This window comes from Mirounga angustirostris, unplaced genomic scaffold, assembly GCF_029215605.1.
Source record: "Mirounga angustirostris isolate CCGP_5_RB_7025 unplaced genomic scaffold, mMirAng1.0.hap1 SCAF_5, whole genome shotgun sequence".
In the NCBI taxonomy this organism is placed as follows: Eukaryota; Metazoa; Chordata; class Mammalia; order Carnivora; family Phocidae; genus Mirounga; species Mirounga angustirostris.
This window is the reverse complement of record NW_026991713.1, coordinates 176,686,265-176,713,598: the sequence shown is the minus strand read 5'-3', so window position 1 is coordinate 176,713,598 and position 27,334 is coordinate 176,686,265. Positions and strand designations below refer to the sequence as shown.

Below are 27,334 nucleotides of genomic sequence, written 5' to 3'. Positions count from 1 at the left end.
CACAGCAGCTGGGCCCGCCTGCGTTTTCATTTCAAATGGGATACAGTATTTTTTTAATAAGGAGCCATACTTTTTTTTAAAAGTTTGAGATCTGAATGTGATTTCTAATTGTATCAGACATTAATGTTTTAAAGCTATAACAAAGTTTAAAAATTTCTACTTTTTGTTTTTCATTTAACTGTCCTTTTATTAAATTGTTGTATGTGGATGGGGAAGTTCGGTTTCTCCTCTTAGCATTTGTTTCTATAACCAGAAATAAAATTATATATTACAGAAATGAGCCCGGGGCTCCGTGTGGTCCTTGGGAGTGGCTCCTGGGGGACAGACGGGTGGATGGGCAGATGGCCCGGACACGCAGCCCCCGTGCGCTCCCTGGACAGGGGGCGCCTGACCTGAGGGGCCGCTGCTGGGGAAGGTGCGCGTTTTCCTGTTGTGCTCAGTAGCCCACTCCTGGGAAGGCGCGAATTGACGGGAGCTGCCCGTGACTTCCTGGCCTCACCGAGCCTCAGCGAGTTCCCTGCATCCGAGTGTTTGCAGCCCCAGGGACGGGAAGACCACTCCCCTCTGCCCCTGGCCCGTGGAGCCTCGCCCCGCTCCTGGGCACCAACAGCTCAGCTGGGGGATGCCCCGGGTGGCTGCGCCCGTGCACCCCCCGAAGCAGACCCTGGACAGCTGGGGTCCCTCCTGCCGGCACTCGGCCACATGAGACTTTCTGCCCCTGTGTGCATGTCGTCTCTTAGGTCTTGCTTGTTCTGGGTACTGAGGGCAAAGCGGAGGGCCGCGAGGCAGAGGTGGTCTGTCCGGACGCCGGAGTCAGACTTGATTCAAAGTCCGGCGGGGGTGGGGGGGGCTTTAGGCTGCAAGAAGCTCCATGTCTTCATCCACAGAACGGGCGCCCCGTCTCGCAGTGTTCCGTGCATCACGTGGCCCAGGGCACATCGGCCGTGGTGAAACCCCCTCTGTGGCGCCCGCCGGCTTAATGATTAAGTCCTCGCACGAAGAAGCGTGCCTCTGCTGGACTTGGCTCTCAGAGAAATGTGTGCTTGTCACACAACGCACCTTTGGTCAAGGTTCTCTAGTCCACGCGCCTGTTGCTTGTCACCTCTTGGAGTGTCAGTCACTGGCCTTTCCCAGGTCTGCAGGAGCCCACGGCTGTAGCAGACGCATGAACACGGCTGTCCTTCACGTTACCCCGCGGACACCGTACGAGTCTAGTGGTAAGCCTTCCCGCACCGGTAACAGGACGTCTGAGGATTTTGGCCAAATAACAAGCAAGAATGAGGATGGTAAGTCTCGAGAGCTATGCTGGCCAGTGAGCATCTTCCTGAAATGCGCAGTTTTTTCAGTTTTGGTTTTGACTGAGACAACCATTTCTCACTAGTAAGACCTTAAGATTGGGGCGCCTGGGTGGCTCGGTCGGTTAAGCATCCGACTCTTTTGATTTCGGCGCAGGTCGTGATTTCAGGGTCTTGAGTTCGAGCCCCACGATGGGCTCCACGCTGGTCATGGAGCCCACTTAAAATATAAACAGAAAGATAGTAAAAATCAGACCCCAAGATAACATCTTACACAAATGAGAACTTTGTGAGAAACCGTCGTGTATCGTTACCGTTGGGAAGAGGCTTGGGGCGTGCGTGCGTCCGGAGAGAGAACGGTCCTGGCGCAGTGTGTTCTCAGAAGCGAAGCCGGGCTAGGACCGAAGCGAGGCACCACAGAGCGACTGCACATCCAGCCACGTCCATGGTTGCCGAAGCTGGACACACACCGAGGGTTCACCGACAGCGGGACGGCCGAGCGCTGGTAAGTCCCTGTGGTCCTCTCAGGTGTCCGGGGAAGGAGCCACAGAGAAGGCTCCACGCCGCAGGGCCCCATTTGTGTGAAGCGCTAACAGGCAGAACCGACCCACGGTGATAAGAGGAGGCGCCGGGGAGCAGCAGGGAGGGCTGGGCCGGGGTCAGCTTGCCACAGCGGCTCGCTACATCTTCAGGAATTTGGGCAGCCAGCTGCTACAGCCATTCTTCAAATTTTAATGATACAAACTTACAATTAAATACATTACATTAAAAACGAAGGTGGTAAGTACGCGGTTCCTCTCTTACTATCGTTTGACTCTATCTCTGCTCTCCGGGTCATTGCCCTCCCTCGTGTCCGTTCGGTTTCTGCGGCTCTCCCAGCGGTGCAGTGACGTCACGTTGGCAGCCCGAAATCTGCCGTTTGGGGGGTATTTGTACACGGAAATCATCAAACGCTACAGGTCAGCCCCTCGCCCCCCCCAAGCCCCCCGTCCCGGTGAGCCAGGTAAACATTTACCAGCATACCACGGATTAGTGGGAAGGATCACGGAGTTCACTCAAAATCTATGTACTTCGTATGTATCTTACCTTAATAAACATCCTTTTAAGCCACGAAACTAGTGTTGGAACTCCTTCCCAGGTCTCAGATGGCATAGGTCTCAACACAGGTGCCGTGGATTTGCTGTGCGCACCTCGGCCCAGGTGAGCCAGCGAACTCCCTCCACAGCCGTGGGTCGTGATCGAGCTACCGGCAGCCTCACTCTCAACCTCCTGTGCGCTTGCGATTCCGGGGTGGGGGTGGGGGTGGGGCCCCGCCTCTGCTCGTCAGCCTCGCCCTTCAGTATCAGGGAAGAGTGCGTCCTGTCCGACAGCATCCTTCATCTAACGATGTGACAACAGTAGGCGACTGCAGTTAGTTTCCGCAGCCCAGCCGGGGCCGGCCGCCTTGGGCCACCCCCAGGTGCCTCCCCTCCTAGCCCTGGGACCCTCCCCAACCTCCCCACTACCCCCCGCCCCAGCCTCCTAGCAGCAGCTGCGACTCCCCGCTCCCTTTCAGGTCTGCAGCCCTAGCAGGGCAGCCCCAGCGGCTCTCGGGACTTGACCTCTGCGACCCGGCATTCTCCTGGATGTCTTCCCACTGCTCTGGCCATTCCTCAGGGGGCGGCAGGCAGGGGACAGCGTGGCTGCTGGCTCAGCGTGCTTCTCCCCTGACAGGTGTGGACCTCGGGCACCTTACCCGATCGTCCTTCAAATGGTGATAATAAAACTCCGGCTCGGAGTTGTCCGACAGGTTCGATGAGATCACCAATGCGCAGTGCTTGGCCTTCCCCAAGGACCCCCTGTAACAGACTTCCCGACCCAGCTCCCCTCCTCGTCACTCTGCAGCTCCCGTCTCTTAACTCCTCGGCACCCGTCACCCTCCATGCCTCCTGGGTACCATCAGGGCATCTCAAACCGCCAAGTCTGGGTTTCTGGCAGGTGAGTAGTTGGCCCGTCCTGTTTCCGCCCCTCTCCTGCATCAGGCGTTCCCTCACTGCTTATCCCTCTGAGGCCCCCCTGACCCACCACCCTGCCCGACTGCCTGCAGTACCTGCTCTTCATCCCCCCTTCATGGCATTTCCCACTACTAGGCTGCGGTGTGTGTTTGCGTATCTGATCACTGTCCACCTGTTGACTGTAAATTTCCCAAGGGCAGGGGCCTGGCCTCCCCTGTTCACTGTTCCCCAGAACCTGAGATACTCCCTAGCACAGCAAAGGGACTCCTCCTGCCCCAGTGCCAAGGGAATGGTACCACGCGGAAAGCCAGAAACCTGCTGTTGCCCTGTCCCTTCTCCTGTCCCCAAATCCATCTCTGGGTCCTACAAATCCTAGCCCTGAATGGTTACTGAATCTTCCTACTTCCTGTCCTCATGGCCTTTACCTGGCTTGGGGGACCTCCCTCTCTCCCCCAAGGCCACCCCATGCACTCTTTATCCCGCTGCCAGACATCAGGTCCCCCCTCAGGTGCATGTGCGCCCCAGGAAGCAGGCCTGCACTGCTGCCTTCAGGACTTTCGCCCCTGCCTGCCCCTTCCCACCTCTGACACCCTCTGGGCTCCTCTTAGGCTCCTGTCCCTCTGGAAATCTTCCTCCCGTGCACCCTGCCTGCCCAGTTCGGGCTGGAACCACATTTACCACACAGTCTGCAGGCCGGAATACTGAGGCCAACACATCTTTCAGAAGGACTAGAAATTGGTTTTCCCTCTCTAAGCCTGTTGCCTCACAGTCTGTGGTTATGGGGGACAGGGAGTAAGACTTTAAAGCAGCACTACGAGCCTATGATAGGCCCTAAATACATGGAGCCTCAAAACAGCAAAGCCGCAGGGCTGAGAGGCTCGGGGCTGTTCTTTTTTTTTTTTTTTTTTTTAAAGATTTTACTTATTTATTTGACAGAGAGAGACACAGCGAGAGAGGGAACACAGCAGGGGGAGTGGGAGAGGGAGAAGCAGCCCGATGCGGGGCTCGATCCCAGGAGAGAGGCTCGGCTGTTCTTGCAAACTGCTGCACACGGATGCAGCCCACACCAGAGCGTGTGTCATGCTTTCAGGTCGTACTGAGCAAAGGACCCCCACACTGACAGTGCCGCCTGTGGTCAGGAGGCAACCCAGAAGTGGGGCAACGGTGCTGGGGCTGGCGCCAGGCCGTCTCCTACCGGCACCCGGTGCCCAGAGTCCACGGCGGAGGGGGAGCTGGGGCCTGGGGTCACGGGGCCCTAGGGTCCCACGGCCCCAGAGTGCCTAGGTTCCCGGGTCCTGGGGTCCTGGGAGCTCGGGGTCGCGGGTGCCGAGATCTTAGGGTCTTGGGGTCCGGCGTGCGGAGGTTCCGAGGGCTCAGGGCTCCAGATCCCAAAGCTCCGGGGTCCGCAGCCCACCACGGAAACCAGGCGCCCCCCGAACGGGCGGCCCGCTCGCTGACGGCCCCCCCCCGTGGGACGGGCTCCACCGAAGCCCATTGGTCGGCGGCCTGCCCGCGCCGCCCACGTGACGCGGCACGTGACGCGACCCGGAAGCAGCGCGGCGGCGGCGGCGGCGGCGGCATGTTCGCGGCGGGGGCGGAGAGTCTGCTCCACCAGGCCAGGTGCCCCGGCGTTTCCCTTGGGGCTCCTGGCGGGGGGGCGTCTCACAGAGCTGCGCCCGCGCGCGGAGACCCGGAGCAGCCCACCCAGACCCGCCCTAGAGACCCGCGGGCCGGGGAGGCCACGCCGGCCGGGCCCGGGGGGAGGGGCGGGGAGGGGCCCGGGGGGAGGGGCGGGGAGGGGCCCGCGGGGCCCCGGCGGCGGCGGCGGCGCCTGAGCAGCGTCGCGAAGGGTGCGTGCCAGGGAAGCGGGGCGGGGCCCCCCGCCGTCCCCAGCAGGGGAGGGGAGCCGGAGGCTGTGGGATGCCTCGGGGGCGAGGGCATGGAGCCGCCAAGAGGCTGGAGAGCCTGCTGGCGCTGAGGCCCGCGAGTCCGGCGCGCCAGGCGCGGGAATCTGATTCCCTCCGAGGGCTTTGCGGAGCCAAGGGCGGGATCTGCGATTTACAGAATCGCTCTGCTGCAGGTGCGTTAGAAAGGGTCGCGAAGTTACCCACCGACTCCTGGCCCCAGGCTGGCCCCGGACTCCTGCTGACCAGTCAGTAAGCCCCTTCCTCGGCGCCTAACCAGCCACGGGAGAAAGGATCAGGCTCGGACCAAGCCCCGCCGTCCATCTGACAGCGTGAGACTTGACGTCCCTTGTTTAGAAGAAAACGCAGTCAGAACCACAAGCCGGTGGCAGACTTTTCTCAAAAACCCTAAAATTAGTAGCTGGCCGGTTAGCTCAGTTGGTTAGAGCGTGGTGCTCATAAAAAACCCTAAAGTTGGATCTGGAGCTGGACCACCTGGTGGGAAAGACAGGATAGCTGAGGCTGCTGTAATTTAAGGAGACAAGATCTTGAATGCAGATTAGGTTCTGAAGGCTGGGAAGAGGGCAAAAATCTGTGGTCAAAATAACCCTTGAAAATCTGCTCAGAAAGTGCCTTGTGGATTCGTGGCACCATCTGTGTCTCCTTCCTTGTTGGACATCCAACATTCAAACTCTTACAACTCGAGCTCACTTGAATTTAGGGGCTGTATTACGTGAAAATGGCATCTCACTCAACGTGTGACACACCCCAGCGTTCTTGCCAAGAGACACGTAAGAACTGAGACCCGCCCAGAACTTCACCCGTCTTCCCCCTCCCCAGCTCACCTTCTCCTCCAGGTCATAAATATGCAGAATGAAAGGCAGAATGAATAACACTCACTATCTAAATTCTTAATCCTCTCTCTGTCTCGGGTGGGGGAGTGAGGGAGTTGAGGGTAGCGTGTGGTTCAATATCCATAAGTAAGATGCATGACTTACGCAATTTGTCTCCACTAGGGTTTGAGAAAAGCTAGTCATTATCAGTTAGGTCTTACTGGTTTTCACTGTATTCCACTCTAATTAAGCCTGTGATTTGGGGTGGCACTTTAAAATAAATTGCTAACGTTCAGGAGTTAGGATTTGTAGTGAATTTTAGTGTCTGAACTTTTTGGCGATGGAAAGCAAGGGTGGAAAAAGTCACCAGAAGCATCTCTCGTAAGCTGAAGACAAGTGAAGGAAGTGGGACTCGGAGAAGGGGTGGACGGGGGTGTGCGGCAGGTCAGGGGAAGTTTCCAGAAGCCCGAGACAACTAATCAGAGGCTCTGCGTGAGGACATAACCAGCGAGGGATATTTCAGGCAGAGGGTCTGTGGGGAGGATCAAGAGCAAGAGAAACAGGACTTGTGGTTCTTAGAGAAGTAAGGCAGGCCCAGGACCCTGTAAGCCTTGTTAGTGTCGGTAGGAGCTTGGGTTTGAAAGCACTGGGGAGCTATTGAAGGGTTTGAGCAGATTGGACTTTTAGAATCTCACAACCTAGAGAATATACTGGAAGGAATTCATTGGGATGAGGGGTACCACCATTCTAGGAAAGAGTCCCGTGTTATTTTGAGGCATCCTGGTGGCTTCTCGCTCAGTCTCGTTAGCCCGGTGAGAAACAGACCTGACCAGGCCTCTTGTCTTTCTGTGTCCTCATCCCATGTGTGACTGTTGTGTTTGTAAGAAATGAAAATGTGTTAGGAGGTGGGAGGGAGACCGAAAGTGGTGGGGAGTTCATTGAGGTTCATCTCCCAGCCTTCAAGTGAGAACAAGAAACACAAGAAGCTGCCCCAGGCACCTAGCCGCAGATGCTCGGCCAGCCTCCTCGGAAGCCCAAGGCTGGAGCGGCCCCGTCTCTCTCGGTTCAAAATTCCGGGTTCCTGAGCTCGAGCATCTGACTGGTCCAGCCTGGATTCGGTGGACTTCAGCCGTGGCTAGGGGGCTGGAGGGGGCCCTCCTCTGAGAGCACCCCCCCTCCAGAGGTCCCTAGTACCGTGTTTCCTGGGTTTGTCTTTCCTTTTGGACTGGAACAGAAACCCAAAAACCAGCTTTCTGTTTTGAGATTTTGTTCAGTATCTTACTTCTTGTTGATGCTCAGTAGGCACGTTTTTTAATGAAGCAGAGTGAATACCAGGAACTGTAGTAGGCGTACCTGAGAACAGGTCACAGTGTTTGTCCTCTGACATAGCAGATTCCACTCTTGCTCCAGGACTGGAAGGCTCATAGAAGGAATCTTTTTGAAAAGCAACTTATTTCAGGCTACTCTTCATTTTGACTCCTAACATCAATCGGTTTTAGTTCTTCTGCTTTTGGGACAACAAAAAATCCGGAGGGGTGGTGTCGCCGTGACGGGGTCTGCTGTAGCCGCTGGCGTGGTGGTCTCCCGACAGCCCTGCCCGCAGGGGAGGGGAGTGACCCGACGACGGCCGCATCCCAGGGAGGGAGGATACGCGTGTGGTGGCCTCGCTCTCCCACGGGACACCCGGGCTTCTCTGCTCCGTGGGGATGTTCCTCCAGCCCCAGGGCCGTCTGTCACGGCTCAGGGCAGCATTTCCGGCTCCTGTGGCCGGGTCCCCTGACACCAGGTTGCTGATGCCCTGCTCTTCATTTAGGGAGATCCAGGATGAGGAGCTGCAGAAGTTTTGTTCCCGGGTTGTTAAGCTGCTGCAGAAGGACGAGCCGGGGCCCGATGCGGTGGACGCCCTGCAGAGGCTCTTCCTCATCGTCTCAGCCACGAAATACAAGAGGAAGTGAGTGTGATGATCTTCGGGAGGATGCAGGCTCCCAGCACGTGAGGCCAGCTTGGTGGGGGGTACCTGTCCACTCGTGGCGCGTTGGGCCTCGGCATCTTACACCCGCTGGAAGCGATGCTCACAGCGCTCACGTATGGAGAGCTCTCTCTGCCGGCCAGGGGGCCCCGGGTCTTCTCTGGGGGGGCCAGCGCTCCCGTGGTGACGTGCCATCCACCACGTGGCCTTGCCCCCCCCCCGCCCCCGCAGGCTGGAGAAGACGTGCGTGGACCTGCTGCAGACCACCCTCTGCTCGCCCAAGTGTCCCGAGCAGCTCCAGTTCCTTTGTGCCGCCATCCTGAGAGAGAGGTCGCCTGCTGATAGCCTGAGCCTGTCCTGGGACCACGTCCAGAGCAGCCAGCAGCTGAGCCTGGTGGCCTCTGTGCTCTTGGCCCAGGTGACATGCCCGTCCTGCCCTTGGTGGCCCTGGGGTGTCCACCAGCCTCCCCCGTGCCCTCCTGCTCTGTCCCCCCTTGCTCCCGGGGAAGTGGCAGGGCTCTGGGCTCCGGGCTCCAGGCAGGCTAATTCCGGCTGCCCTGGTGGTGACGCTCCTGGACGCGGTAAGAGGGGCGTTTCGGAAAAGAAGATGCTCTCGGAGCGGTGGCCTTCAGACTCGGCAGCCCCTTCCCCGGTGTTTTCAGACCGGATGACTTGTCGCCCACACACTCAGGCAGGTCATCGCTTCACACTCCCCCCGTGTTCTGTTTGAAGGGTGACAAAAAGGAGGAGGTCCGAAGCGTGGGCCAGCACGCCTTCAGAGTCCTCGAGAGCCGGCAGCCCGAGGGGCCCAGTCTGAGACACCTGCTCCCGGTCTTGTCCAAGGTCACGCACCTGGCCCCGCACACCCTCCATGAAGGTAGTCACCCTTCCCAAGAGGCCTGTGCGGGCGCAGAGAGAGAGGAGCACCCTCACAGAAGGGATGGCGGAGGGGCAGTCTGGGGAGGCCCGAGGGCCCAGCACCCTGTCCAGAGCTTGTTTTCTAGAAAGCCCTGCCAGCGCCCCTGCAGCCTGAGTCTGTGGGATTGACGATTTCCCGCATGTTGTCCCCGCCCACCCCCCACCCGCAGACCAGACCAACCTGCTCAGCAAGAGGCTGGTGGAGTGGCTTCGCTACGCGAGCGTCCAGCAAGGGGTCGCACACACTTCCGGAGGCTTCTTCTCCACACCCAGAGCCCGGCAGGTGAGCCTGGAGACTCAGAACCTCCCTGTCCCTGGGCGTCCCTGTGCCAGCTTGGCCAGTCTTGCCCCCAGGGTCCCGCCAACGCCTCCTGTCCTTCCACCTGCCCTGGTTCCAGAAGGATCCCTCTTTTGTGTCTCCACTCGGGTGTGGGGGGGCTTTGGGTCACCAGGGTCACAGCCCCCCAGCCCGTGATGCTGTGGGCCAAACCCACTGGTGAGATCACTTATCTGACGGAGGACGGCGTCCACTCAGGTGCCAGTGTTTACGCGTCTCACGGGGGCTGCCCCAGTCCTCGAGAGCGTGAGGGCGGGGCTACCACTCGCACGCAGCGCCCCCCCTGCCCTCCCCGCCGTGAGCCCATTGCCCCCCGCACCCCCCCAGCCCGGGTCCCCACAGCCCGTCCTTCCTTGCCTCCCGCAGCCGGGCCCGGTCACCGAGGTGGATGGGGCGGTGGCCACAGATTTCTTCACGGTGCTGTCCACGGGCCAGCACTTCACGGAGGACCAGTGGCTGAACGTGCAGGCCTTCTCCATGCTGCGGGCATGGCTGGTGCACAGCGGCCCCCAGGGCCCCAGCACCCCGGACGCAGGTGGGACACGGGGTGGGGGGGGACACGGGGGGTCTCCAGGCAGGAGGTGGGCGGGACCGGGTGTGGCCCCGGGTGACGCTGGCACCGGGAGGCCCGTCCCCATCGTGCGGGAGAAGCCAGAGCGACCGCTGAGGGCAGACGTCAGCAGGGGTGTTCAGACAGCTTCACCAAACCCCTTCCCCAGCGCAGACCAACCGGCGGTGTAGACAGGCTGGACTTTGCGGGGACACGCCTCCACTGCGTGGGGCGTCCGGTGAGGGTGGAGGCGGCCGCGGCCGGGCGAGGCCTAGGTAGCCTGCCGCGGGGACTCCGCGCCCCTCGAGCGCCTCGTTCTCTCTTCCAGACGACAAGTCGGAGCTGGAGGGCTCCACCCTGTCCGTGCTATCGGCCACCTCCACCGCCAGCCACCTGCTGCCCCCCCAGGAGCGGCTGAGGGAGAAGGCCTTCGAGTACTGTCAGCGCCTCGTGGAGCAGAGCACGCGACGTGAGTCCCGCTGTCGCGCCTCCTCCCCCAGGGGCGTCTCGGGCTGCTTGTGGGGGGCTGGGGCCTGGACAGCCTCTGTGCCGGGGGGAGGAGGGGCTTTGTGTTCCTGGCATAAACCCCGGGCAGCTGGGCGGGGGCAGAACCCGCCCCCAGCCCGCCAGGCGTCCGTCCCAGCCTCCCGTCCACCTTGCGGGGGGGGGGCCCTCTGCCCGTCCCTCCGCTCCCAGTTTGCTCTCCGCCGCCTCCTCGAGCTTCCAGAACAGGGTGCCTCTCGCTCTGTTTTGATGCTGACCGGAGACCAGGTGGCTGCCTCTCTTCCTTCCCCAGGAGCCCTGAGAAAGGGGGACGCGGACCTGCAGAAAGCCGTATGTGCCGGGTGGGCCGGGCGGGCCGGGCGGGCCTCCCGCGCGGCTCCCCGCGAGCTGGGCCTCCGCGTCCCCGCAGTGCCTGGTGGAGGCCGTGCTGGTGCTGGACACACTCTGCCGGCAGGACCCGTCCTTCCTGTACCGCACGCTGTCCTGCCTGAAGGCCCTGCACGCGCGGCTGTGTGGGGACCCGGCCCGGGCGCGGGCGCTCCTGCCCATCGCGCAGTTCTTCCTGAGCCACGGTGAGCCTCGCGGCGCCGGGAGACTCTTCTGCTTCGTGCCGAAGCTCGGCCCCTTTTCCTGTTTGTGGCGCCGCTTCCTTGGTTGTGTGGACCCGGGTTGCTTTGAGGGACCGTTAGCACCTGATAGGAGAGTTTTTAGATGGGTTTAGGGAGCGGATCGACGTTTCACACCAATCTTAGATCTCTCTTTGCCACGAGAGTTCACGGGAGTTTCGTGGGAGGTGCCGTGAAACCAGCATTTTCCAAAGAACGTTCCACATCATGTGACTTGGAGGGATTGGGCAGTAGCAGGAGACTCTTGGGGAGAGCTGGATGCAGCTCGGCCAGGGCTCCCCGTGCAGCATGGACACCTCAGGGCCCCTGGTGTCTAGGACTCTGAGGGCCCCACTCAGCAGGGGCATCCTCGTGACGATCCGGGGACCCCCGTGCCGGGGCCTGGGCCCTGACAAGGCCAGTGTTTCAGGGGAGGCGGCCGCCGTGGACTCGGAAGCCATCCTGCAGCACCTGTTCACCAGGGTCCCCTGCGAGCTCTTCCACAGCCCCATGCTGGCCTTTGAGTTCGTCCGCTTCTGCGGGGACAGCCTTCCCCTGTTCGGCAGGAACCTTGACATTCTCAAGCGGAGCTTCCCCAACCTCTTCAAGGCACGCTTGGTTGTCCTCGGGCCAGAGAGGGGGGCCGGCGTTGGGGGCGGGGTGCAGTGCCTCCCACTCGTCCTCCCTCCGCGGAGGCGGCCTAGGGTGCCGGTGGAGGGCCAGGGACGGCCCGGGGGGGTCCATGCGTCATGTAGGAACAGCGTCCCCGCCGGGGAGAGCCCCATGCTGAGCCCCGTCGGAGCAGCTAGGGCGGACTGTGGTTGATCCTAGAATTTGTCCCAATTATCACATCAAGTAGGCTCCTCACGTGGGAGTCTTGCTTGCTGTGCTCGGCCCTTTGTGCTGTTGGTTTTTTTCTTTTAAGATGTTATTTATTTGACAGAGAGACAGCGAGAGAGGGAACACAAGCAGGGGAAGTGGGAGAGGAAGAAGCAGGCTTCCCGTGGAGCAGGGAGCCCAATGCGGGGCTCGATCCCAGGACCTTGGGATCATGACCGGAGCCGAAGGCAGACGCCCAACGACTGAGCCACCCAGGCGCCCGTGGTGTTGGCTTTTGACGTGTCTTTTGTGACTGGCGTGGTCACCACGTGGTCTTTGCAAATTCAGCTAGAAAAACAAGGACAAGTAGAAAGGGGTTGCTTTATTTGTTGGTACAGAAGTGAACGCAGAAGCAGAGTAGCGACAAAAAACCGGTCGAGGGCGCCTGGGTGGCTCAGTTGGTTGAGCGACTGCCTTCGGCTCAGGTCATGATCCTGGAGTCCCGGGATCGAGTCCCACATCGGGCTCCCTGCTCGGCGGGGAGTCTGCTTCTCCCTCTGACCCTCCTCCCTCTCATGTGCTCTCTCTCATTTTCTCTCTCTCAAATAAATAAAATCTTAAAAAAAAAAACAACAACTGGTCGAGTGGCCCAGGGAGAGGGGGGGGTTGCTGATACCCCTGCCCATCCGGGACCCAGGCGCTCTCCCTGCGGCAGCCCATGGGCTCCAAGCTGATGGCCCTGCCACTGGGCCACGCGCCCCACACGGGCCCTCCTGGTTCCCACCGAGCCGCCACGCTTGTCCCTGCAGCTCCTGGCCTGGAACAGCCCGCCCCTCACCTCGGAGTTCGTGGCGCTCCTCCCGTGGCTGGTGGACGCCAGCACAGCCGTGGAGATGCTCCACGCGCTGCTGGACCTGCCCTGTCTGACTGCGGCCTTGGATCTGCAGCTCAGGTGAGCCCAAGGGATGACGCCTGTCCCTGGGTCCCCTCCCCGTTCCCTGCTGTTCCGTGAGCTGCCCTGATGAGAGCACCTCCCTCCAGCCCTGGGCCCTGGAGCCCCCGGCCTGTCTCACTTGGCGGGAGAGCCTCACCGTGCAGGGTGCCGGGCCCCAGGCCCCTCCCGGTCCCTCTGAGGCTCATCGATGGCACAGGGTGACACCTGCTCTGTGTCTCCACGAGGGCTGGGGCAAAGTCGGCCTGTGCCCAGAGCCCGTGTCTGAGCCCGGCCTCGGGCATTTGCTTGCTCACAGGCTGTCACCGGCTGCGTCGGAGAGGCCACTGTGGGACATCTCCCTCAGGAACCCCAGCTGCCTGGAGGCCTCCCGAGACCCAGAGTTCCAGGCTCTTCTCCAGCACCTGTTGCGGGCTAAGGCCAGCGGAACTGTGCAGGGGTAGGGGCCGCTCGGGCTGGGGAGCGCCTGGGGTGAGGCCTGCTGCTGGGCGTCCCCAGCCCCACGGCCCTGGGCGGGACAGGAGAACACCTACGCGTGGTCAGAGCCTGTCCCCGGGGTGGGTGGGACGTGTCTAGGGACGTCTGCCTCTGGGCCTTGCGCCTTCTGACCTGAAGAGACCCCTGTGGTCGCCCCCCGCCCCCTGCCCTTGGCAGGCACCAGCCACGCCGTGGGGGCTCGCGGGGCATGGGCCTCGTGAGCTCAGCTCTTTACCAGCGCCCCAACTTGGGCCATACGAGCCTGCGAGGTAGGCGTGCTGACTCTGTTGTACAGATGGACAAGCCGAGGGCTAGTGCTCCCCAAGAGGGGGAGGGCCAGGACTGGAGCAAGGCATCCTGAGCGCGCTCCCTGCGGCCTGTGAGAGCGGTGCTGCCCGAGGGGCCGGCGGCCGACAACGGGAGCAAAGCTGTCAGCAGGGGGCGGCATGCGTGGTGACAGGGTGGCCCCCTCCCGGGAGGGCAGCGCATGTCGGTTCAGAACTTGGTCCAGGCCACGGCACGGGTGATCCCGTTCCCTCTCTCCTCCGGCACCGGCCAGCCATTGGCATGTGGAGACCATGTCCAGGGGCCCCGGGGAAGCGGGAGGGCGGGTACTCGGGGGGACGTGTGACATGTTCTCCAGGTTGGCACCACTCCACCAGCTGCTGCAGCCCATGACCAGCTGCGCCCGTGTGGTCCAGTGCGCCGAGGCCGTGCCCACCCTGCTCCAGGCGTTCTTCTCCGCGGTGACCCAGGTGAGCCCGCTTCCAGACTCCTCCATTCCCGCGGGCGCGCTGGCCCTGGGCCTTGGCAGAGTGGTGTCCTTGAACGCAGATCCTGCCGTGGATCAGCGAGAGGCGCCAGGAGGGGTGGCACGCGGCCCGTCCCTCCCCGAGAGCGGCCTCGGGCTGCCAGACACAGCCGGGGTCAGAGCAGAGCGTGGGGGAGGGTGGTGTCAGGGCTGAGTCTGTGTCTCCCTCCTGACCCCCAGTTTGCCGACGGGGCCCTGACCAACCAGCTGGTGCTGGTGCTCCTGGAGAGAAGGGACTCCCTTTACCAGGTGCCCCAGTATGAGGCCCGTGTGCACAGGTGGGCCCTCCCGCCGCCCAGCCCTAGCCCGGTTTCACTGCCCTCTCCCCCGGCCCCCCAGCCTGCCCCGCCTCTGAGTCCCCACCCCCCAGGCTGCACCCGCATTCAGCTGCCCTCTGCAGTGCGTATCCTGCCGCCCCGCATCACCCCAGGCCCAGCTTCCGCACGCACTCCTCTCCCCGGTTCCTCCTCCGCCAGGTCTGTAATCTCCGGTGCTGGCCCAGTCCCTCTCCACGCAGGCTTCCAGACCATCTGTCCCCCTTTCCGAAGGCCTGGTCCACACAGGCCTGCATCCACGCCACTCTCCAGCCCCAGCCTCCCCCACAGTGGGCCCTTTAGGGGCCGGAACCATCTGCACCTCAATCTGGTGCTCAGAGGCTTTCCCCTCCTCCTCCCGGCTCTGGTTCTGGATGGGGGCTGCGGTCTGGGCCCGGGGACGGCCGCGGCCCAGCAGCGTCCTCCCCGGGCAGGGTGCTGAGCTCACAGCTCCTGGCCCTGTGCGCGCTGCACCCGTCGCTGGTGGTCGACCTGGCGAAAGAGCTGCTGGAGTTTGTGGGGAGCGTGAGCAGCGTCCACAGCAGAGGGGCCATGCTCGCCGCCGTGGTAAGGCCGGCCACCGCGCCACCGCCCCCTCCCCCTCCCGCGCCGGGGTGCCTGCAGGGGGCTGAGGCTCTGTCCCCCCCCCCCCCCCCCCAGGCCTGGGCCGTCGGCGAGTACCTGTCCGTGTCCTGGGACCGGCGGTGCACCGTGGAGCAGATCACCAGGTTCTTCGAGGCCCTGGAGGCCCTGCTGTTCGAGGTCACCCAGTCCCGCCCGTCTGCCGCCCTTCCCAAGTGCCCCCCACAGGTCATCGCCGTGCTCATGACCACGCTGACCAAGCTGGCCTCCCGGAGCCAAGACCTGATTCCCAGGTACAGGATGGGGCAGAAGGGGAAGGGGAGCTGGCTCCGGCGCCCTCCCGGTGCCCGAGGTCTGCACGCGGCCCGCAGCACGAGGGCTCCGGGCGGACACCGGTGGCGTGGGCGGCGTCCCTGCGGCCTCACCTCTCCCAGCTGACGCCCCACGACCCGGAGGCCTCGGGGGTCTGGGCCCCTCCACAAGGCCTCGGGTTTCCTGTGAGGAGCGCATCTGCCGCTGACTGACTGGGACCCGCTCACCCTCAGGGTCTCTCTGTTCCTGTCAAAGATGAGGACCCTGGCGCAGAGCCCAGCGCTGAGCCCTGTGTACGGTGAGGAGGACGCGGGAGCCATCTGCACGCGGGCCACCGAGCTGCTGACCCTGCTCAAGATGCCCAGCGTGGCCCAGTTTGTGCTCACGCCCAGCGCAGAGGTGTCCGAGCCCCGCTATCACCGGGACGCCAACACAGCCCTGCCGCTGGCCCTGCGCACGGTCAGCCGCCTGGTGGAGAAGGAGGCGGGCCTCCTGCCTGGATGAGGGACGGTGGCGGGGGGGACGGCGGCCGGCCGCAGATTAAGAGCCTGGTATTAGGGCCAAGCCGCAGCTGCCGTGACCAGAGGGCAAGTCAGGAGGGGCGTGAGGCCCGGGGAGGAGGCCTGGGTGGGTCTGGGTCCCTCCGTGCTAAGTCAGGGCTGTCCCGTCCTCAGCCTTCGGGTGTCCGGGTGTTTGTCTCTCTGCTCTGCTGAGCTGTGTGGTGAAACAGGATTCGGAGCTCTCACGCTGTCGGGGGCTGGATGGGGGCTGCTTGGTCTGTTTCTGGCTGCTCCTCGCTCGGGGGCAAGAAGAGGTGCAGCAACAATAAACCTCTTTCAGAAAGTCCCTGTGTGCACGAGGCAGGGGAGAGGGCCGGGTATGGGGAGCGCCGCTGGGCTGGGGCCGTTTCTTCCCCCCGAGTCCCCACAGCGTCCCCGATGTTACAGAAGTAACAGCACGGATGTGGGCGATCAGAAAGGGAGCCGCGTGACCCTCCCACCGGTGCGGCTGCCACCGGGAAGGGCCTTTGCTCGGCGTCCTCTCTTAGCCCGGCTTCTGATGCTGCTGAATGAGCCCGCTGGGGCTCTTCGGGCCTGCAGCCTCCCGCCGCCCGAGGTAGGGGGCAGGGCCAAGCCGGCGGGGACCCCGACACCTGCCGCCGGAGCCTCAGCGCAAGTCCGGGTCGCTCTGGCGTCATGCCGAGTGGGGGAGACACGCTGGGTGTGGTGGCGCGAGAAGCCTCCGGCCCCTGTTCCCCTCCCGCCTTGGACGCCGGCTCCCAAGGTTCCCCTCCGCTCCGCCGGGCGCGCACACGCGTCCGGCCACCGGGTGGCGCTGCTGCTCCGCGAGCCTCTGCCCGGCCCGCCGGCCCCGGCCCCGGCCCCGCCCCTCGCCCCGCCCCCAGGCCCGGGGCCCGCGACGCCGGCGGCTCGCACGCCGGAAGCAGCTGCGGCCGCCGAGGACGTGGGGGGGGTGGGCCCGCAGGGGGTGTTCGCCTCGCCCCGCCTGGCGCCCCGGCCCCAGGAGGACTTCCGGGAGACGACAGGTGACGCGCCCGTGGAGCGGAGCGGTGGGCGTCGGGGCGGGACGCGCCCGGGCCAGCCTGGTCCTCCCAGGCCGGGGCCGACCCAGCCCCGCGGCTCGCCGACCCCGCCCGCCCCCCGGGGCCCCGGGGCTCCCGGCCCGGTCCGCGGACCCCACCCCGCGCTGACCCGCGCGGCCCCGGGCCCGAGGTCGGGGAGGTCGGGGTGGACGGTGCGCGTTCACGCAGAGAGCAGGTTCGGCCCCGCAAGATGCCTGCGGGGCCTGTTGCCGGTGAGCGCTCGGCTGGGCGTGTTTTCGGGCCCCCCCGCCCCGAAGCTTTGGGCCCCCAGCCCGCGGAGGGGCCGGGCGGTGAGCGCGGCCTTGGGGGAGGCGCGTGTCCCGCGCTTCCCCGGGAGCCAGGGCCGCTGCAGGGACGGTCCCCTCGCGCTCGCTTCGCAGGCCGAGCCGCCGTGTGCCTGCGGGTCTAGGCGGAAAGCGCCCGAGTTCAAGCCCTGGGGGCCGCCACGGGGCAGACCGAGTTCTGGGGCTCGGGTTTCCACCCCCGGGCCCGCGGCGCACACCCTTGCGGTGGGCCGGGGCGGGGGCGGGGCGGCGCGCTGAGCACCCACTGACGGGGGCTTCCCGTCGCCTGGGCCTGGGCCGCCGGGCTGTGGGCGGAAGGCGCCAGAAACGTGCTGGGGCGCTGGGCTCGGCCGTGGCCGAGGGATCACCCCGCCGGGAGCCCGGAGCCCCTGCCAGCCGCGCGCGGTGAGGGCGGGCGTGTTTCAGAGCGTAGGGCACGGGCCGGGGCAGAAGATCAGCCTCCCTGCACGCGATTCCCCGTCTGGAAAACGGCGGGGGCGCTGTGGGCAGGGGACGAGCCTGCCGCGAGCCCCGCGCGCGTCGCCTCTGCCGCGGCTCCAGCCCCTGGGGAACTTGGGTGCGTGGGCCCCGCGCCCGGCGCCGCAGCCTTGCCTCCTTCGCGGCACGAGTGGCGAACAGCGGAGACCGGTGGCCGGGCAGGCCTTACCAGGCTGCTCTCGGCCTCCCTGAACTTGCGCCCCGCTTCAGTTCGGGGCTCGAAGCGCTTCCCTTTTGGGTCCAGTCATCGTGTTTAAAATGGGTTTTTTAAACTGCGTGTTATCCAGCTCTCTGGACACTCAGTAGCAGGTGGGGCCTCTGTGGAGCCGCCGAGGGCCTGGAGCAGGTGCAGGCCGCCCCCCTCCTGCGCCCACCGGGGGCAGCGTGGAGCTGCGCGGACCCCGCGCCCCGGGCTGGCCGAGCACACCCCTGGGGTGGGTGTCTCCCGCCCCGAGACCCACTCCTCCCCCCGTCTCCCTTCCTGCCGGAGAGGAGGACCCTGGCCCCGAGCCCGGCCCCGAGCTCCGTGCGCCGGGAGGCGGCCCCTGCCGACGACACCTGGCACGCAGGCGCCCGAGCCCCGCCGTCCCCGCGGCCCCCGGCACGGCCAGCGGCCCGGTGGAGGAGGAGGGGAGGCTCGTGCCGGGGTGAAGGGACGGTGACCTGGGGGACGCCGGCCAAGCCGCGGCTGCCGTGAGCGGAGGGGCGGGGGGGGGGGAGGCCCCGAGTGCCCCGAGTGGGTAAAGGCTCCCGCTGCCACCGCCTGGCTCAGGGGGTTCTAGACCTTTCTCTGAACGATGCCGAGCCTGTGAGGAGCAGGAGCTCCCTGCTTCGGGGCGGGGGGGGGCAGAGAGCGGGCATCACTAGGATCCTGTGTCCTCCCGGGGAGCCCAGCCCCGCGCCCACTCCAGCGCCACACGCCGCCACCTCGTCAGATTACGGAAGATAGTTTATTGAATCTATACGTTTCCTTAAAAGCTTTAAACATAAAAGCTCTGTAACAAACATCACAACTTAGTGTTATCGGTCGTATAAATAAAATATACACTAAGATGTACATCGTCCACAGCGAGGACCACGGAGCGGCTTGGGGGCAGGTGGCCGAGCCTCAGGGCGGGGAGCGCGGGGCCGGCCCCCTAGGGAGGCGGCGTGCGGAAGCGGAAGCGGATCTTCTTGGCCGTTTCCGCGTCAGCCTTGGCAACCAGAAACCGCATCTTCTTTCCCCCGCGTCGGATCAGGTCCACGGCTCTGAAACGCGGGGGGCGGACAGGATTCACCTCAGGCCCAGCCTCAGGGCAGGCGAGGCAGGCGGGGGTGCCGGGGGTGCCTGGGACGGGGGCCCAGCCCCTCCGTGAGGGGCCCGTGCTGGGGCTGCTGTGTCGGCCGAGGTCGGTGGAGCCGGCTGAGCCTCCGCTCCCTCGCCTCTAACGGGGGCGGGGGCCGTCACGACCGGACCCGCTCGCAGGCCGCTGCGGCACGAGGGCAGGGGTACCTCAGGTAGCTGACGCCCCTCAGGCTGCTGCCGTCCACCTCCAGGATGCGGTCCCCCAGGGACAGGCGGCCGTCCGACGCCGCGGGACTGCCCGGGAGCAGGGTCTGGATGTAGAGCCCGGGCGCGCCCAGCGGCGTGTGCTGGGGGAGAAGCAGCGGGTCGGCGGGGGCTCAGCACTGGACAGCCCCCCGCAAGCCCCTGCTCCCCAGCTTTCCTCCGGTGCACTCACCATGCCGTCGATCAGGCCCATCCCCAGCCCCGAGGGGCCCCGCTCCAGCTCCACCACGAAGACGTAGCAGAAGTCATCCGAGCTGGAGCTGCGGCTGCACGGGGCCGGCGGGGCCGCGTCCTCGGGGCCCACGCCGTCTCCTGGGCGGGCAAGAAAGGGGCCCCTGTGCACGCCGCCGCCGCCGCACGCCCCGCCCCTGGAAGCGGGCTCACAGAGCCCCGCAGGGAGGGGTGCAGACCCCCTCGGGGCCACGTGTGCCTGCGCGGGGCACCTCCAGCGCCCCCACGGCTGCCCTGGGACACGAGTCCCGTCCGGCCAGGGCCAGGGCCTGAGCAGGGGCTCTGCTCAGGCTCCCGGCACAGAGCTCCCCTGGGACCCTTCCCCTCCCTCCGCACCTCTAAGGGGGGACTCCGTGTCCGTCCACCCCGCCCCCCCGTGTCTGAGCCTGCCCCCTTCTTGAGCCGGGGCCCCCCTGAGGGTCCTGTACCTTCTCTCCCCGGGAGGTCAGAGCCGTTGGCTGCAGACCAGCACCACGAAGCAGGGGTCCTACCTCAGGCCCCGCTCTACCTGCGTGGCCCCCGCCCTCGGGACACGCTCCGAAGTCTGCCGGCGCACGGCCCGTGCAGCCCACGTGGGGGCAGAGCCCCCCCCACACACACACCTCACTCCTCCGTGCTCGCCCCTGAGCCATCCTTCCTCTGCCCTGGGCGGAGCCACCTGGTCCCACAGATGGCTGTGTGTGGCCCAGCTGCCCTCCAGCATCCCGGGCTGTGGGCGATCGAGCGCGGGCACCGCCAGCCCAGGCCAAACATGCCACTGGGATCTCGTGGGCGGCATGACCCCAAGCGGCTCTGCCAGGTGGCAGCAGGGCTGGGTGCAGGCGTGAGCCCGGGGACACGGCTCACCTTCTGGAGCTGCGCTCCTCCTCCCTTCCGGGAGCGCTTTCCCACGGGTGCCGCCAGGCTCGGGCCAGTCCGGGACGGCGGGCTCGAGGCCAAGTGGGGTGCTGGGAGGCGTCAGCAGGCACGAGGAGTCTACGTGCGAGGGGCCAGCCTGGGGGCCCCCGCAGCTGTGCCTTCCCGGAGGGCCCTGTGCGCGGGGAGCGCCAGCAGAAGGCAGAGCGCGCACCTGGCCGGCTTCATGGGCTCCCCTGGAAACGAGCGGGCAGCTCTGGCCCTCGGGGTGCCCCTCCGGGGTGGTGTGGTGCGGGCCCTGGGTGGGGGTGGGGGCGGGGGTGGAGAAAGCGCTCAGGTACTCAGCCGCCCGGCGTGGTGGGAGAACCGAAGGGGCCCCGGGAGCTCCCAGGGGCGGCAGCCAGGCCCTGTGCTGGCTGCCCCCGTCCGCCCCGTCACCAGGGTCCGTGCCCCGACAGCCGGGCCCGGGTACCTCGAGGCACTCCGGCTGGGAAGGTGCAGCGACGGGGCTGGGCTTGCTGCGCAGGCTCCACAGGAAGTGGCGGACGTAGAGAAGGTGCTGGTAGATGCTGTCATCCAGGCAGTCCGCCTCCAAGTCCACCTGGAAGCCCTCGCTCGGCAACACGATGGGTGGGGGGTTTTCGTACGACTCCAGGACCTCCTCTGGGGCGGGGGGGAGGATGAAGGGACCACCCGGCCAGGAGTAGCCTTCCTGCCCCTCCCCAGGCACGCCAGCCACCCACCCCACCCCGGCGGGACTGGGGACACCGCCATGCGGCATCCAGCCAGAAGTGAACTGCCCAAGCCAGCGCTCGGCCCTTCTGCACCCGGTGGCCGCCCAGGACGAGGCCAGGCTGCCCCCAGTGGAGCGCCCACCACGGGGCAGGCCTCAGGAGCGAGGAGCCCAGGGTCCCGCTCAGAGCACTTGTTCCATCCAGGCCGAGGCGCTGAGGGGTGGGGACCCTACTTCCAGCTGTGTCTTCTCTTTGTGTCATGACGTGCATCACGCAACAGAGAGAGAAGACCCAGAGAGGCCGACGCAGGCCGTGTGCGTACACACAGGTGCCCAGCACACCCAGCTCCGCACGCAGGGTGCAGGCCCCGCCCTCCTCCTGGTCGGCTGGGCCCCGAGCGCTCGGGCTCCTCGATGGGGAGGGGGACCGTGGACTCTGACCTCCCGCTGTGGGGGTCTCTGGGTCCCCAGGTGGGGGATGGGGCAGGGCGCTCCCAGAGGAAGGTGGCCCCGGGGGGAGGTCCTAGGTGCTCCCCAGGCTCCTCCAGGAAGTCACCCAGGGAGGCTCCCCTCTGCCCCCACACGGCGCGCGGGGCCCCTGGCTCCTGCCCCGGAGGCGGCTCACCTGACCTGAAGGCCTCGGGGCTGTCCTGGGCACCTGGCTCCCAGGCACTCATGGGGCCCACGGCCGAGGCCAGCTGGTACTGCGTCAGCAGCCGGCGTAGCTGTGCGGGGCTCAGGGTGGGGAACGCAGCCCGCAGGTCTGTCCAGCTCATCTGGGTGACAAGCAGCAGCTCACGGTCAGAGGCCCCTGGATGGCGCAGCCACACCCCCGGGGGGGGCTTCTACGTGCTCTAGGGGCAGGGGCAGAGGGCCCGGGCTCCCTGGCCACGTGCTCTCAGCTCGCTCGCGCAGGGCCTCTGGCACTGTGAAGGCGGGTGAGGTCAGCAAGGGGGTCAAAGCCCCATGGGCGTCCAGGGTGAGAGCCGGGGGGGTGTCTGTTCCTGGGGGGCGGCCAGCAGGCACCACACCCAGTGCTCTGTCCACCGAACGTGCCTCTCCCCATGTCACCTCGCGGGGCTGAGAAGGGCGGCAGAGAGCCCTGGGGATTCGGGGAAAGGGGGTTCCCGCCTCTCAGTGCGTAAGAGACCCGACCCGCCAGGCTGGGGACCCCGAGACTGGCTCTGTGGACGGACAGGGAGGCTTCCTTGGGGGGGACCAGCAGCCTGACCTTGTGCGCAAAATGCAACAGCTTGCGCCATTCCCTGCGACCCTGGTCTCCACGGGCCAGGGATGTCCCTCCTCTCTCGTTTTCTGGAACCCTGTCTTCTGCCTTCTGGGCTAATTCTCGTTTCTGTGGCACAGACCCTCACCACTGCCCCTGCCGCCAGGGGAACCGGTCCACACTCATGCTCTCCATGGTGGCGACTCCCTTGTCCCCCAGCTTCTGACGCGGCCCTTGAAAGTCGGAAACCACGCTGACGGCTGATCCTCGGCGTGTGTCCTGTCTTTATTCTTCCAGGAAGTTCACAGGCTTCTCGCGGCCGTGGTCCCCACACTGCGGCGCTGCGCTCTCCAGAACCTCGGGGCGGATGGGCCTGGGGACGTCTCGGTCCCCCCTGGGCCATGGCCACCACCTCCTACTGTTCGGAGCCTGGGCCTCGCTGGCAGGTCCTTCTCTCGTCCCATCTTTGCCTTCACTCCTGTGCTTCCCTCTTTTCTGGGTTTCCTGCCAAGGGGCCTGGGCTGTAGGTAGCAAGTGCCTTGGCCAGAGGGACAAGCGTGGCCCCAGGCTACGTTGCGGGGGGCGCAGGGCAGCGCGGGGAGCACACCCCCCGGCTCAGGACAGCCTCTGTTGGCCCGAGGCGGTGCTTCTGGTTTTCTCAGTTCCGAGAACCCCGGCTTCCCTCCCCCAGCCGTGCGGCATCCAGGGCCGGTGTCCAGGCGCCAGGGGCCTAGCACGCTCCCCTGTCCTCCTTCCCCCGAGTGCGGACCCATGTTCTGGGTGACTTCCTGGACTCGGTCTCCGGATCTTGCCTCTGAATCCTTCCTCTCTGCTGCCAGCTTTAGTTTCCAAGAATCCTCTTGGTTCTTCTATTTATAGAATGCAGTTATCTTACGGACACTAAGTCTTCTCTTTATGAAGATGTATTTTAAGTTTCTTCTCCCTGAGAAGTCTGTTTCGGGGGATGGCAAACTATGGCCCGAGGCCTGTATTTGAAGGGCCCTCCAGCTAAGAATGGTTTTCACATTTTATGAAGGGCTTAAGACAACAACGAAGAAGAATTTGGGATGGTGACTCTCTGTGGCCCACAAAGGCTAAAGTACCAACCACCCGGCCCTTTACAGAGAAGCCTGCCAGCCCAATCTGTGCCCCCCAACCCCTCTCCCCACATCCGTCTCTCCTGTTCCAGAGCGGGAGCCGAGTCTGCCCGGCCGGCTTGCGGTGGGACCTGGGTCTGCATCCCCCACCAGGACTGTCCCCGACCACCCAGCGGGCCAGCACCTGCCGCGGGGAGGGCACAGGCCCCCACCGAGCAGGCAACGGCCCACGGCCTCCGGCCCTCAGATGCTCCTTGGCCCCTAGTAAGCCCCCTTTCCAGAACGAGACTCCTGGTGTCAGGATGACGCCTGGTCTCCTGGCCTCGAGACCCTTGGTCGTCAACACTCTAGAGATCGGCCCAGGGCTTCTGGCAGTGTGAGGGGGACAGGCACCCAGCCACACAGGAAGGGGCGGCCGAGGACCCAGCGCTGCTTTGTCATCGTCCTGTGCGTCTCGTGCTGACGAGGGCCCGTGACCTCGGCGCACATGTCCGTGGGGGGGAGAGCTGTGGCGAGCTCTGACCGGGCAGCCAGGCGCCCCCACTATGAATAAATGTTTTCCTGGCACGATGGAGATGCAGTCGTTCCTACTCCTTTTCAGCGTTCGCTCTGAAGATGTCCCCTTCCTCGTCTCGATGCTGGCGGTTTGTAATTTCCCACTTTATTACACTCTTCGAAGAGCCACTCTTGGCCTTCTGCTCCTCTTGTTGTCTGTTCACAGACCTTCGGGTTTGGCAGCTCCGCTCCTGCGCCAGGATCTTCCTTCTCGGCCCTGTTGTCCCCGTCGCGTGTAAGGGCTACACGGTTTCCCCAGGAGCCAGGCTTCTCCGCTGCTCAGGCGGTCACCCGCCTCCTGGCCTCCACAGGGCTCGTCTCCTCCGCGCTCTTTGTCCCCCCGGGGGCTTGTGCCGCCAAGAAGCCAACCAAATGCCTATGTTGCATCCGCGATCCGCACACATGTGCCTGGTTTCTGAACTGTCTCTAGTGAACCCATGTGTCACTTTTAGAATTAAAAAAAAATCCAGTAACTTACAAGACACCTGAACCGGACCTAGTCCCCAACACATGGCAGACTGTCCGTATCCGCTGAGCGATCCCTGGCCGGGGGGACTCGGCGTGGGCAGCACGAAGCAGAGGTTGCTGTGCGGGTAGCTGGTCACACCGCGCGGTGCGGGGCGGACAGCAGCTGCCGTTACGGAGAGCCCCGGTGACCCAAACCCAGATGACACCTGCCGTGTGGTGATCCTCGGGCAGAGGCGGAGGGTCTGACTCTACAGCAGACCGGCAGGTCCGCAGTCCCTGCAGGAGCGTCCTGCTGGCTACGCCCGAGGTGCCCATTTGGTCCAGACGCTCCCGGCAGCGCCGGCCGTGCGGGCCTCTCCACGTCGTCCCCGGGCACACTGGCTGTTTCGCCAGGCAGGAAAGGGACACCACTGGTTTGGGTTCAGGGATCATCCGCGACGACAAATGCGCACTCTGACAGTCCTGGGGGTCAGACGCCCAGCAACCGTGGGGCCCAAACCGAGGAGCCAGCAAGGCTGCATTCTGCTTGCGCTCCTGGGCCGTCCGAATTCAGTGGAGGCCTGTTCCAGCTTCCGGAGGCCGCCACAGCCCATGGTCCCTCTTCAGAGCCAGCCGGGCCGTCGAGTCCCTCCTCCCGTCCTCTCTCGGACCCACGCTTCTGCCTCCCTCTCCCACTTCTAAGGGTCATGTGCTTAGACGGGGCCCAGCAGACAAGCCGGGGTAAGCTCCCCATCTCGGGGCCCCCAACCTCAATCACACGTGCAGAGCCCCCCGTGCCGTGTGGGGTCCGACATCGCTGGGGCCTTCTCCTGCCTGCAGGTGGGAAGGGCTGTGGGAGGGGAGCCACTCCGCGAGCTCTCAGGGGCCCGGAGGCCAGCTCTGGGTTTGTCGGGCACCCCCTACCTGGATGAGCTGTGCGCGGGGCGTGGCCAGCAGGTTGAGTGTGCAGGAAAGCTTCTGGAAGAAGCGCTCCCCGGCCTCCCCGCAGCCGGCGCTCCTCATCCACTCCAGGAGCTGCTGCAGGCGGGCGCAGGCCTGGACGCCTCTGGGCCAGTGGAAGCAGCTCAGAGAGGGGCCTGGGAGCGGGCAGGGAAGGTGACGCCCAGCTGCTCCCCACATGGCAGTCGTGCCCCCCGCCCTCCCCAGGGGGCTCCCCAACGCCTGTCCTCCCCGACTCCAAGCCTCTGGGGACAGGCCTGACAACCGTACGTGGGTGTCCAAGGCCACTAGGCTGCTTCTGGACCCCTCTCTTGGCGGGGGGGTGGGGGGAGGAGGGGGGCACGGATGGGGGTGGGACAGCCACGGAATCCCAATGCAGAGAGTCCACACCTATAGCCAAGATGCCTGCTCCCACCCGGATCCTGCCCTCGGAGCCCGACCAGCCGGGGAGGGCCGCGCTGGGGACACACGTGTGCCACGGGTCTGCACGCATGGCATGCTCATGTCCCCGTGTCCCAGCGGGGCCCGTGGCTGGAAGAAACTGGCACCCCGAGCCCCTGGCAGTGAGGAGCCTGGGGGGCAGAGGCCAAGTCCCTTCTCTGAGCCCGTCCCTCCTCGCTCCCCAGTGGGGCTGTGTGGGGGTAACAGGAACCAGGAAGGGCCCGAGCAGACCCCACCCCACCCCGGGGCCCGTGTGCAGACACTGACGCACACTCCTGAAGCTGCCCCGGGCCTCAACCTGCCCGCCAGAACCCCAGGCAGCGAGATGCCTCGGCCCCCCAGCAGCCCCCAGCACCCGCTCAGCTTCTGCAGCAGGGGTGGGGGTCCCCGCACTCCCCACCCCGGGCCTCACCCTTGTCCAGGAGCTGGTTGAAGAGCAGAGTGCCGGAGAAGAAGAAGAGGTAGGCCAGCACCTGGGAGGCGATCTCGGGGTGCACCCGGAACTGCCGCAGGAGGTCCAGGGTGGCCTGGTAGACCGACACGACGTGGCGCAGCTCCTCGGGCAGCTGGGGGGCGGGGCACCAGCTCTCCTGGCGCTCCGTCTGGAAAGGGGGGCACTCCAGCAGGGCCGGGAGGCAGACGTACAGGGACTGGGGGCGAGAGGGAAACCCCAGCTGCACGCGAGCCCCCCGCCTGGGCCCATCGCGGGTCCTGCTGAACGGGCCCCAGCTGCCCGGGGCCACGGGGGCTCGGGACCAGCTCCGGCTAAAGCAGCAGAGGACACCAGGAGGGGCACAGAGCCCCGGCCAAAGGGCTGCTGGAGACGCCCCACAGGTCTTGGGGGGGCTGCACCCCTCCTGTCTTATCAGACAGAAGGGTGGCAAGGGAGCAGCTGGCGGGTCCCCCGAGGGACCACACCCCCAGCACCGGAGCAACCCTCCCGCGGAGCCAAGCCGGGCGCAGCAGCCTGGGGGCCAGGCAACGGCCCCGGTGGAAGGCCTGGCAGGACGGCAGGCACCCACACTCGCCTCGGGGCTGACGGGGCAGCGTCGGCTGCTCCCCAGAAACAAGGTGAAGGCACCACCTCTGAGGGGAGTCCTCGCTGCCAGTACATCTCAAGGTGATCCTGGGGTGATGGGTCAAGGGCAACACGCATCCCCACTCGGACCCCCAGGGCACATGGGTGGGGGGCTCCTTCCTGTTTGGCCAAGACACTGAGGCTGTGCCCTTCCCAACCCAGGGCTCCACGCAGCTGGGAGCACCTGAGCACAGGGCTGCCTGACTCGACCGTCTGAGCTCCGTGCGGAACAGACAGGGAATCCAAGCATTGTCCCCAGCATGCTGTCTCCAACGAACCCCTCCTGCTTCCCGCTGGAGAGCAGGGTGGCAGCTTCCATGCCACCCCCAAGTCCCTCTAAGTTAAAACTCAGTCCCGGGCGCCTGGGTGGCTCAGTCGTTAAGCGTCTGCCCTTGGCTCAGGTCATGATCCCAGGGTCCTGGGATCGAGCCTCACATCGGGCTCCCTGCTCTGTGGGGAGCCTGCTTCTCCCTCTCCTCCCCACTTGTGCTCTCTCTCTCAAATAAAAAAAAAAAAAAAAAAAAAAAAAAACCTCAGTCTCAGCAAATCCCCTGGGCTCCCCTGGACAGGACCACCTGCCACAGGGGCCCCTCCTCTCTCCA

The 27,334-nt window shown here is 65.1% G+C and overlaps 2 protein-coding genes and 1 long non-coding RNA gene across 12 annotated transcripts in view; 1 reads left to right on the top strand and 2 right to left on the bottom strand.

Annotated features, from left to right (window-relative positions):
• Window positions 1-79: 79 nt before the first annotated feature.
• Window positions 80-2,670, bottom strand: LOC135364600 (uncharacterized). 2 transcript variants are annotated; one of them, XR_010412050.1, is made up of 2 exons: window positions 2,382-2,670; window positions 80-2,207 (listed from the first exon to the last, which is right to left on the bottom strand). It is a non-coding gene; the product is annotated as an uncharacterized LOC135364600 (long non-coding RNA). The 2 variants fall into 2 exon arrangements; XR_010412051.1 differs by having other exon boundaries at window positions 80-2,017.
• On the top strand, window positions 956-27,270 carry AP5Z1 (adaptor related protein complex 5 subunit zeta 1). Of its 8 annotated transcripts, none has more exons than XM_064593362.1 (18): window positions 959-1,800; window positions 3,009-3,272; window positions 7,840-7,977; window positions 8,227-8,413; window positions 8,728-8,872; window positions 9,084-9,196; window positions 9,617-9,785; window positions 10,129-10,269; window positions 10,597-10,634; window positions 10,714-10,876; window positions 11,340-11,518; window positions 12,538-12,680; window positions 12,979-13,119; window positions 13,801-13,912; window positions 14,717-14,849; window positions 14,943-15,157; window positions 15,432-26,774; window positions 26,895-27,270. In XM_064593362.1, the coding sequence occupies exons 2-17, from the start codon at window positions 3,217-3,219 to the stop codon at window positions 15,678-15,680; spliced, it is 2,322 nt and encodes a 773-aa protein (XP_064449432.1). In that variant the 5' UTR covers window positions 959-1,800; window positions 3,009-3,216; the 3' UTR covers window positions 15,681-26,774; window positions 26,895-27,270. The 8 variants fall into 8 exon arrangements, with proteins under 8 accessions (XP_064449433.1, XP_064449436.1, XP_064449432.1 ...); XM_064593364.1 differs by lacking the exon at window positions 26,895-27,270 and adding an exon at window positions 14,149-14,246 and having other exon boundaries at window positions 960-1,800; window positions 15,432-15,570; XM_064593361.1 differs by lacking the exon at window positions 959-1,800 and adding an exon at window positions 14,149-14,246 and having other exon boundaries at window positions 2,829-3,272; window positions 15,410-26,774.
• The window catches only part of RADIL (Rap associating with DIL domain), a 61,274-nt gene continuing 52,432 nt past the window's right edge, over window positions 18,493-27,334 (bottom strand). For both annotated transcript variants that reach the window (XM_045875885.3, XM_064593359.1), the window contains 8 exons: window positions 26,067-26,304; window positions 25,178-25,350; window positions 21,555-21,705; window positions 20,669-20,859; window positions 20,188-20,494; window positions 19,283-19,422; window positions 19,054-19,193; window positions 18,493-18,809 (listed from right to left, as the gene is read on the bottom strand). In XM_045875885.3, the coding sequence (XP_045731841.1) occupies window positions 18,698-18,809; window positions 19,054-19,193; window positions 19,283-19,422; window positions 20,188-20,494; window positions 20,669-20,859; window positions 21,555-21,705; window positions 25,178-25,350; window positions 26,067-26,304 (1,452 nt within the window). In that variant the 3' untranslated portion in view covers window positions 18,493-18,697. The remainder of the gene's footprint in view (window positions 18,810-19,053; window positions 19,194-19,282; window positions 19,423-20,187; window positions 20,495-20,668; window positions 20,860-21,554; window positions 21,706-25,177; window positions 25,351-26,066; window positions 26,305-27,334) is intronic.